This window comes from Miniopterus schreibersii (genome assembly GCF_964146895.1).
Source record: "Miniopterus schreibersii genome assembly, chromosome: 18".
Classification (NCBI taxonomy): domain Eukaryota; kingdom Metazoa; phylum Chordata; class Mammalia; order Chiroptera; family Miniopteridae; genus Miniopterus; species Miniopterus schreibersii.
In genome coordinates this window covers 5,636,065-5,645,587 of record NC_138121.1, presented here as the reverse complement: position 1 = coordinate 5,645,587, position 9,523 = coordinate 5,636,065, and the positions used below count along the sequence as shown (strand labels likewise).

At 56.9% G+C, this 9,523-nt stretch overlaps 1 protein-coding gene across 3 annotated transcripts; it reads left to right on the top strand.

The window, feature by feature from the left end:
- The first annotated feature begins 2,205 nt into the window (after window positions 1-2,205).
- On the top strand, window positions 2,206-9,152 carry FOSB (FosB proto-oncogene, AP-1 transcription factor subunit). 3 transcript variants are annotated; one of them, XM_081118883.1, is made up of 5 exons: window positions 2,228-2,891; window positions 4,802-5,122; window positions 5,369-5,476; window positions 6,534-6,689; window positions 6,830-6,904. In XM_081118883.1, the coding sequence occupies exons 1-5, from the start codon at window positions 2,766-2,768 to the stop codon at window positions 6,830-6,832; spliced, it is 714 nt and encodes a 237-aa protein (XP_080975009.1). In that variant the 5' UTR covers window positions 2,228-2,765; the 3' UTR covers window positions 6,833-6,904. The 3 variants fall into 3 exon arrangements, with proteins under 3 accessions (XP_080975007.1, XP_080975009.1, XP_080975008.1); XM_081118881.1 differs by having other exon boundaries at window positions 2,206-2,891; window positions 6,534-9,152; XM_081118882.1 differs by having other exon boundaries at window positions 4,919-5,122; window positions 6,534-9,143.
- Window positions 9,153-9,523: the final 371 nt, after the last annotated feature.

Genomic DNA, 9,523 nt, shown 5'->3' with positions numbered 1-9,523 from the left:
ATTAAATAAGAATTAGCTCTCATTACTGTTGTGTGAAGAGCATCCATGTGCACCTGTAGTGAAGGTGTGCCTGTCATGTGTGTCATGTGTGCTGGTAACCATGTGATGGCATGAGTTTCTATGTGCAGGTGTGTGTGTGAAGCTGTTTCTCCATTTGGCTGTGTGATTGTGAGTAAATGCCTGAATGTCAGAGTGTGACCCTGGGAGTATATACCAGTGGCTGTGTGGATACATGGGCCACCTGTGTTGGGGTGACAGTCTTTGGGAAGCCAGGCTAGGTATTTGTGTGTCTCCTTTATTCTGTGGGAGAGGAGATGAGGGGCTTGGATGGGATGGGGATTGAAAGGTCACTCCCTGTCTGACGCTGGGGCCAAGTCACTGCCTGCTGGTGGTTAGTGTGTCATCTCGTGGTCCCTGTCCCTATTTCCAGACTGGTAGCAGACAGAGGAGGCATGGGGGAATGAGGTAGAGGGTAGTCTTGAGGCTGGGCTTTTGTCTGGAAACCTCTGCGTTCCCGTATTGCCCCCAATGTCCCTCCAGCCTTCCACATCTCCCTACCCCCTCTCCACTACTGAGGAGAATCAAGACTCTCCTGGGAATCAGGACCATCCCCTCAGATGTGCTGTGTGATGCTGAGCCAGACTCTCCTCTTCTCTGTGCCTGTGGGATTCAACAATTTTAAAGTGATTCTCCCTCTGAGCCCAGGGCTGGGCCAGGCTCTGCACTTGGAGGGGAGTGCCAGGATCTCTGAGAATTGTGAAGCAGCTGGCAGGACCCTTTTCACTGTGTGCTTAAGAGTTGGGCCTGTGGCTTCCAAAATATCCGGCTTAGACTCTCAAACCCCAGTTCTTAAATGGGTGGCCTCAGGTAAGCAGCTTTACCCCTCTGAGCCTGGGTTACCATAATGTACACCGTGAGCAGACAGGGGTGGGTTTGCAAGGCTTATAGCTCTGGATGACTGGAAGCTACTATTATCACCGTTGTCACTTAAACAATCCCAACACCCAGATTTTGGGGGGGAATTTCACTGAACCAAGCAGCTCTCAGAAATCAGGAAGAGAGTAAAGAGCTCTGGAGTTTGACAATTTTTTAGTTTGTCTTTTGATGGGACCTTGGGCAAGTCACTTAACCCCTCCAAGTATCATTTTCGTCTTTTACAAAATGCAGATTTTCCTACCTTAACCCTCAAAAGTTGTTTTAAGAATTACAAATCTTGTATTGACAGGTTTAGTATAGGAGCTGGCACTTGGTTATTGTTAAATACATGGCATCAATTATTATTACTATTATTATTAACCCCCCCACACATTCTTACTGTCTATGGGTAATAAAGTGAGAAGTAGAGGTTACCAACACCGTCAGCAGAGAGGTGTTACCTAAGTTTCATTACCCATCCCCTCCAAACCTGCATACCTCCCAAACTCTGGACCTGCGGGGCCAGTAGTGTCCAAGTGTGTCATCCTTCGTCCCAGCTGGAAAAACTGAAGATGAAGCTCCAAGAGGGCAAACATTTCCCAAGCTCACACAGCTGGTCGGGGCAGCTGCGCAGAGCCTCGGGACTCCACCCCACCTCCGCTTTCACCTGGAGAATCCCAGCCCCTCCCACCCGGCTCGGGGCTCCAGCAGTAGTCAGGGTCTGCTTTTGGAGATCTGACCTTCCTCTCGAGTGGGGCCGCTGCACCGCCGGGAAAATTGGGAGGAGCTGCCAGAGAGGAGGGGGACCCGCTAGCTGGGGTCTCCCTCCCGGGGTCCTTCTCTGGATCTTCCCTACTTAGTCTAAGAGCCTATTAATACCAGCCCCCGGGGCGACGCGGCACTGCGCAGGCGCGAGTGGGTTCCGCAAGCGCGGGGTGAGCGCGCCAACGAGCGAGGGATTCCCTCTGACGTAATTGCTAGGTTACCAAACAAACACACTGCCTCGCCGGCCGAGCTCCTTATATGGCTAATTGCGTCACAGGAACTCCGGGGAGGCGGGGCCGGGATCCCCTCCCGCCCAGGGCTCGGGAACACAGCCCCGAGACCCCCGGGGCTGCAAAGGTGATGCAGGTGACCCGATCCAAGCTAGGGCAGACCTCTGGCAGGGCGGCACGGGGTTCAGTTCCGTAAGGCCGGAGATCTGGGGAAGTTTTCTGTGCCGCGACGGTGACGTAAGCAGGGGGGGGCGGGACTTAGGCATATAAATACCGGCTGGCGGCTTTGGGGTTCATTCATAAGACTGAGAGCTACGGCCACCGCAGGGACACGCGGAGCTGGGACTTGGGGACTTTATTGTTGTGGTTCTTGGGGCTGTGGAATTCGGTTTATTATTTTTTTCCGGCGAGAAAGTTTTTAGAAGGATTCTTCTGGATAATTCTACATTTTACTTTGGAAGACCCACTTATTTTTTTTGTCCTCTTTATTACTTCTCTACTCCGTGGGACCCGCCGGACGCGTGGAGGAGACCGCACCCGAAGCAGATTCTATACATCAGGACAGCGCTCTCCGCTTCTGGGGGAGCGACCCCCCCCCCCCGGGTCCTACGGAGCCTGGACTTTTAGGAGGCACAGCGGCATCTTGTGGGGGCCTGGGCACCGCAGAGGAATTGCAGAGAAACTTTGCCATTGTTGGAGCGGGACGCTGCCCCCACCCCAAGTTTCTCCGGACAGCGCACTTTGGGGACGCGCTCGGCTCACCCCGGACTCACACCTTTCTTCCCTCACCCGGCCATAACCTTGGCTTCCCGGAGACCTCAGCGTGGTCACAGGGCCCCCCCTGTGCCCAGGGAAATGTTTCAGGCTTTCCCCGGTGACTACGACTCCGGCTCCCGGTGCAGTTCCTCACCCTCCGCCGAGTCTCAGTATCTGTCTTCGGTGGACTCCTTCGGCAGTCCACCCACTGCCGCCGCCTCTCAGGTAAGTTCTAATGGGTTGGGGTACAGCTTTGTGGGGTTTAATTTTTTAAGTCAAGGGTGGAGTGAGCAATCTCCCCAACCCAAATAAAGACGCGTCAAAACCGAGGATCTCCGAGGGCATAGGCTCACAGCGCACTTTGCAAACTGCAGAGTCGGGACTTGTTGGCAATTGGTCGTGTGAGTGAAGCGCAGGGAGGGAACACAGAGGGGTAAGCTTTGGGGGTGAGAGGAATGTGCCGTTTAGTGCAACGTGTATGCGGTAGCAGGACTGAGAACTTTTAGCTGGCTCCGGGGCTGCCCCCAACCCGGGTCCCCAACCTGAAGCTAGCGCGGGTAGGCAGGTGGGGGAAATCCCGAGGAAGCTTCCAGTAGCCTCCTCCCTTTACCTCCTCTATTGGAGCGCCCACTCGGGCTCTGGGTTGCTCTAGATCCAGCGGGAAGTGGGCCTCGAAATCTCGGCTGCGCTGCCTCCGCCTCCTGCGCGGAGACGTAACGGGGGACCCGTGCGTAACGGCTGACGCGCTGGAACCCTCCGTCTGACGCGGGGCACGCACGGCGCGCAGCGCCCCCTTTGTCCGCCCCGCCCCTGACGTCCCGGGAGCGTTCTATTTTGGAACGCCGGGGCCACGTTGCTAGGGAGGGGGCAGCTCGGCGTTCCGATTGGTCGCCGCGCCGCAGGCTTTAGCCAATCAACTTTCCCTTCCTATTTGTAGGGTGCAGTACCCTTCCCCCCTCTGTCCCTGGAACCAGTGGTTCCTCAGCGCTGGGGTCTCTCTTACGGGCCTTTAGAGGCAGAGCGAGGGGATGCCTTTTGTGATAGGAGCAACCCTCTGCAACACAATGGGTCCGATCGGGGATCCGGTCCCTTCGCTCTCGGGGGCAGGGAATGTCTGTTTTTGGGCCGTGGTTTCTTCGGGAGACACGGTACCGTCACCCTCTTCTCCAGGCACACAGACACACTCCCACGCCCTCTGCTCCGGACTCCAGGTCCCTCCAAGGTGTCCAAAGACAGGACTAGAACCGCTAACTCTGGAAAAAGCAGCCAGGTGGTCTTCAGGAGCCCCGCCCCCTCTTGGTTTCCAGAACGCTGATTGGCCAGCGGGCCAGCCCATCCCTCACCACGCCCCCTGGGAGAGTAGTCGAAGCGTTCCGAGCAGTTCCAGGATATCTTTTGGGGATGGGGGAGATGAGCGCTGCTTGGACTTGGGGGCTCAGGACCTACACCATTCCCCCTCAGCGACAGTCTCAGGGAGCCCGGGTCGTCACTTTTCCCTACTTGTAAGCGTCCACAGTAACCTGTCACTGTCAGCCTCACTCTGGGGAGAGACAATTACTTGAAACGTTGTTCTAAACTCCTAGGCCCGTCTCCCAACACCCTTTTAACTGGGACCCCTGCCCCTGCACAAGGGGGTCTCACGGACCCTCCAACCGCTCATCCTCTTGCTCAGAGGGGTGTGTGTATGTGTATGAGTGTAGAGGAAGGCTTGGCCTAAGGCCTCTCCCTCTCCCTCCCCTTGCCTCTGGGGTGGGGGTGGGGTGTTGTGGCTGTGTGTGTGGCTGTGACTCCCTGCGGAGGTTCTGTCACCCGGCTGTGTCCAGCCTTCTCCCCGCCCCCCACACCTAAGAGTCACCAACTCGGGGTGTGATTCACCACCCGCTGGAACCGTGCAACCTTTCCCCGAGGAAGAAGGAGGAGGTAGAAGCCAGTTGAGCAGAGATCCTCTCATTAACCACTGCGTCACGGTGTAGTGGAAGGGTGGGTGTTGTGGCTTTTTGCCTGTGACACACACATCCACACCCGCTCACCCTGTGCTCACTCACGGGGTCGGTGTGTATATGTGTGCTGGGTGTGTGTGTGTCGGTGTTTCTGTTTGTGTGTCTACGCCTGTGTGTGTATGTGTCACCTCGTAGGAGTGTGCCGGTCTTGGGGAAATGCCTGGTTCCTTCGTGCCCACGGTCACCGCGATCACAACCAGCCAGGACCTCCAGTGGCTCGTGCAACCCACCCTCATCTCTTCCATGGCCCAGTCCCAGGGGCAGCCACTGGCCTCCCAGCCCCCAGCTGTCGACCCCTATGACATGCCTGGAACCAGTTACTCCACACCGGGCATAAGTGGCTACGGCAGTGGCGGAGCCAGTGGCAGTGGCGGACCTTCCACCAGCGGAGCCACCAGTGGACCTGGGCCTTCCCGCCCGTCCCGAGCCCGGCCTCGAAGACCCCGAGAGGAGACGGTGAGTAAGAGGCATCAAAACTTCATCTGGGGACAGGAAAGGAGAAAGGCAGGAACTTTCTCACTATTGGGGTGAGGGGCCACTAAGCCTCCGTGCTGCAGAAACCCTATGGTCCTTGCCACAGTCCGTGAGGACTAGAGGGTCCTTTTCTGGCTCCTGGGGGCTCTGGAAGGAGGGGAGGTGCAGGCTGGGTGGAGGAGGTGCACCGTGTTCCCCAACCTCATGGCCTTTATCTCCCCTACTCAGCTCACCCCGGAAGAGGAGGAGAAACGAAGGGTTCGCCGGGAAAGAAACAAACTGGCAGCAGCTAAATGTAGGAACCGTCGGAGGGAGCTGACTGACCGACTCCAGGCGGTGAGGATGGTCCCTGGGGTGGGGTGAGGGTATGCTGAAGGGGGGCTCTCTCCCCATCCTCTGCCATCCCCCCACCTGTGCCCTTATCCTGGGCTGAGAACCAGAGGTTCCACCTATGGAACTAGGCACAGGTGTGGTCAGAGAGGGTGGCCTTGTGCACACACACAGACCCTCACATACTCATGTCCACTGAGGGACACTCTGCCCAGGTTTATGACTACCCCCCCCACACACACACACATCACTCTCCTGGAATTCACTTTTTCCTGAGGGGACACATGAGGGACCTTTAATAGAGGGGAGCTCCAGGCATTTCTCCCTTTTTGGTCTTGGGCAAGCAATAATCCATTTTGCCTCAGTTTCTCCATCTGTTCCACCCTTCATCAAATCTCCCAGGTTTCCTTCTAGCTTTAAAATTCTAGAGAGTCTATGAAATGACTCTTATTCTATGTCAACTCCCCACCACCTGTCCCAGCCACCCATAGTCCTTAGACTGTGGGCTGGTGGCATCCGCCAATGCCCCCTCCCCTTTAACTCCCCCCTCCATCTGGGAGTTTCCTGCTTTAGGCCCGCAGTGTGACCTGCTGCTCCCAGAGGAACTCAGAGAAGTTCTGTACTTTCCCGCACCACCTGTTCTCTTCCCTGGGAGACAGAGGGGAATGGGTAACAGAGACGGCATTAAAAACATATCACAATCATTCACTCATCCATCCATTCATTCATTCATTCAACAAACCTCTGAGTGCCTCCTGCAACCAGAGACTCCCACATGCACCTGGCAGCTTCCCAACCGTCCACAGGGGCAGGTGGGGGAAAGCGAGGCCCCTAAAAGGCAGAAGACCCTAGCCCCAGGTTCAGGAGCGCCCCAGGACTCCAGGGCAGGGGGCGGACTGTCCCTCTGTCCAGAGCCGCCTTCCAGCCCTGGGGCCTCTGCAGCAAGTGGGGTGGGAACAGGGTGGGGAATGTGGCTTCCGACGGGGACCCACCTTCTCCCGTGGCTCACGGTCTCTTTCCCATTCCTTCGCCTTCTCCGCGACCTGGCCGCCGGGGGGCTCAGGAGACAGATCAGCTGGAGGAAGAAAAGGCCGAGCTGGAGTCGGAGATCGCCGAGCTCCAAAAGGAGAAGGAGCGTCTGGAGTTTGTGCTGGTGGCCCACAAACCGGGCTGCAAGATCCCCTACGAAGAGGGGCCGGGGCCGGGCCCGCTGGCGGAGGTGAGAGATTTGTCGGGGCCAGCGCCCGCTAAGGAAGACGGCTTCGGCTGGCTGCTGCCGCCCCCGCCACCACCGCCCCTGCCCTTCCAGACCGGCCAGGACGCACCCCCCAACCTGACAGCTTCTCTCTTTACACACAGTGAAGTTCAAGTCCTCGGTGACCCCTTCCCCGTTGTTAACCCTTCGTACACTTCTTCGTTTGTCCTCACCTGCCCGGAGGTCTCCGCCTTCGCCAGCGCCCACCGCTCCAGCGCCAGCGACCAGCCTTCCGACCCCCTGAACTCGCCCTCCCTTCTTGCTCTGTGAACTTTTAGACACAAAAACAGACAAACACACAGAGGGGAGACTCGGAAGAGGACGGGGGGAGGCTCAGCGAGTGCGTGGCTTCCCGGCCCCTCCCGCCTGACTCTCTGCACCCCCACAGCAGGACCTCCTTGTGTTTTGGGCCGCCTCTTGTCTCTGTGGCCGGGCGAGGCCAGGAAGCTGGTGACTTTGGAGGCAGGGGGTGGGGAGGGGCTGGGCGCCCCAGCTGTCTGTGGGTCGTCTCGCTTCAGCCCAGTCCCTGGGGATGAGTGGGTGTGTGTGGGGGGGTGAGGCCCCACTTGTGGGCTGGAGGGAAAGGGGCGCTGGCGGGGCGCTGTGGGTGGGCTCCGGTCCTTTCCAGAGAGGCCCAGCAAGGAAGCGCCGCAGAACCACCCCCCAGCGTCTCCCACACCCACCCCTCGGGGAGGTGACTCGGCTGGTTCTCCCTGCGCCCCCGACCTGAGCTTATTTATCTGACATTTTCACGTGGTTAGACCCTCCTCTGAATTGAGCCCCCCTTTAGAGGGAAGTTGATGTCCCCCTATGATAACCTCCTTCCCTCCAGCCAGACTTAGTCTGAAATGTGAACCTCCTTCCCTGACCGTCCATCCCACCCCTCCCGGCGGCCAAACCAGCTCTGATGGAATTTCTCACCTCCTGAGGATCCCCCCCCTCCGCCCCGCCCCTCCCGTCTGATTACAGTGTTATTCCAAGCCGCACCCCTTCAGCCTCCCCCCTGGCCTTCCTTGCTGGGCCCCCCTGATTCAGGCAGCAGGGGGCGTTGGGATGCCTGTCCTGCTGGAGTGTTTATACTGTGAAATGAGCTGGCCTATTGTCGGGGGAAGTGTGCGTGTGGGGGGGAGCCGGGTGGGACAGAGCCCTCCTGGAGGGATTGTGCGCCCTCGCCCCCCAAACCTTTTCCTGGTTTCTCTTCCCCCCCATCTGCCTCCTTCCTCCCCTCAACAGTGAGTTAGACTCAAGGGGGTGACAGATTGGAGGAGGGGGACTGACAGTTACCCATCCTCTTGGCCTCTCTCCTCAGGACCCCCAGGCCCCAGACCTGGCCTTTTTCTTTAAGGCCTGTCACCCTACCCTGGCCTAGGACGCCAATTTCTCCCTCCCCTTGGCACCCCCACAGCCTTTTTAGAAAGGGAGATTGCCGGAGGGGCCCCGACATTTTTCCGGAGAAGATTTAAAGGCTGAGGCTTTGGTCCCCGCCCCCCAATGTTTTTGGACTGGTGAACTCCAAGGGGCTGGGCTCCAGCGACCCCAGCTTCTTTTCCCCATCAGCCCCAGTCCCAACTCTTGGTTTTGCCCCCCCACACCCCATTGTTCCTTGTGCTTCACCTCATGAGAATTTTATTGTGAGGCAAATTGATATTTTTAAAAACCGGGTGGGCCAGGCCGCCCTCGTGCTGCATGGAGAACATTCCAAGTGCCCGTCATGCGTCTCCCGCCCTGAACCCAGACCCCTCCCATAGCTATTTATCCCTTTCCTGGTTTCCGAAAGGCACTTATATCTATTATGTATAAATAAATATATTATATATGGGTGTGTGTGTGTGCGCGTGAGTGTGTGAGCGCTTCTGCAACCTCGGCCTAGGTCACTTCGGCCCCCAAAGCCATGCCCTTGAATTGGAAACGCTGCTTCTGGAAACTTGTAGGCAGCCTGTCTCTCTCCAGCTGTTTCTATCGGCCTGTCTCTAGCTGTGTCTCTTCTGACTGTTTCAGCTCCTCTGGTTGTTTCTGGCAGTCTCTGGCTGTCTCTTTCCCAAGTGTCTCTCAGCCTCTGTCTTTTCTCTGCCTGTGTTTCTCTGACCATTTCCATCTGTCTCCTTTCTGACTGTTCCTGATCAGCTGCCTTCTGACTTTGGGTTCGTTGGAGACATGAGATATTATTTTTGTGAGTAAGCCTGAGGGATCATAGACTTTTACAATCTGTATCTTTGAGAATTCTGGGTGCAAGTGTGAGACTGTGAGCAGGGCCTGCCCCTGCCGACAATGATTTATTGATTCCCCCGCCCCATTCTGTATTTGTGATTCTCTTTTTGTATTTTGCACCTGACCCCAGGGGGCTGGGACTGGCTAGCACTAGGCCACTACCCTCCCCCGATGGTTCTGCACTGTCGCCAATAAAAAGCTGTTAAAGATGCATCCACCAAGCCTCAGGATCTGTTTTCTCCTGGCACCCACCACCTGCCTTCCTTCTAACATGAGGGAGTGAAGGTTAGATTGCTGTGGGGACTATACACATACACACGAATGCTGGAACTCCTACCAGTGAATCAGCCTGCAGCAGGATGGAGGGGAGGCAGTCAGGAGGACTCCCCGCCCCCACCCCAGGTTGTGCCTCCCGCTAGAAAAAATAAGGAAGCAGAATATTACCTGTTAGGTGTGTGGTCCTGAAATGCTAAAGGGCCATGGAGGTTTCCTTGCAAGGGAGGAACTTATGTTGGACCCTGTATGCTCTGGGGATGGTCTGAACAAAAATTGCACAAGTAGAGCAGCTTGGAGTGTACATACTGATTTCC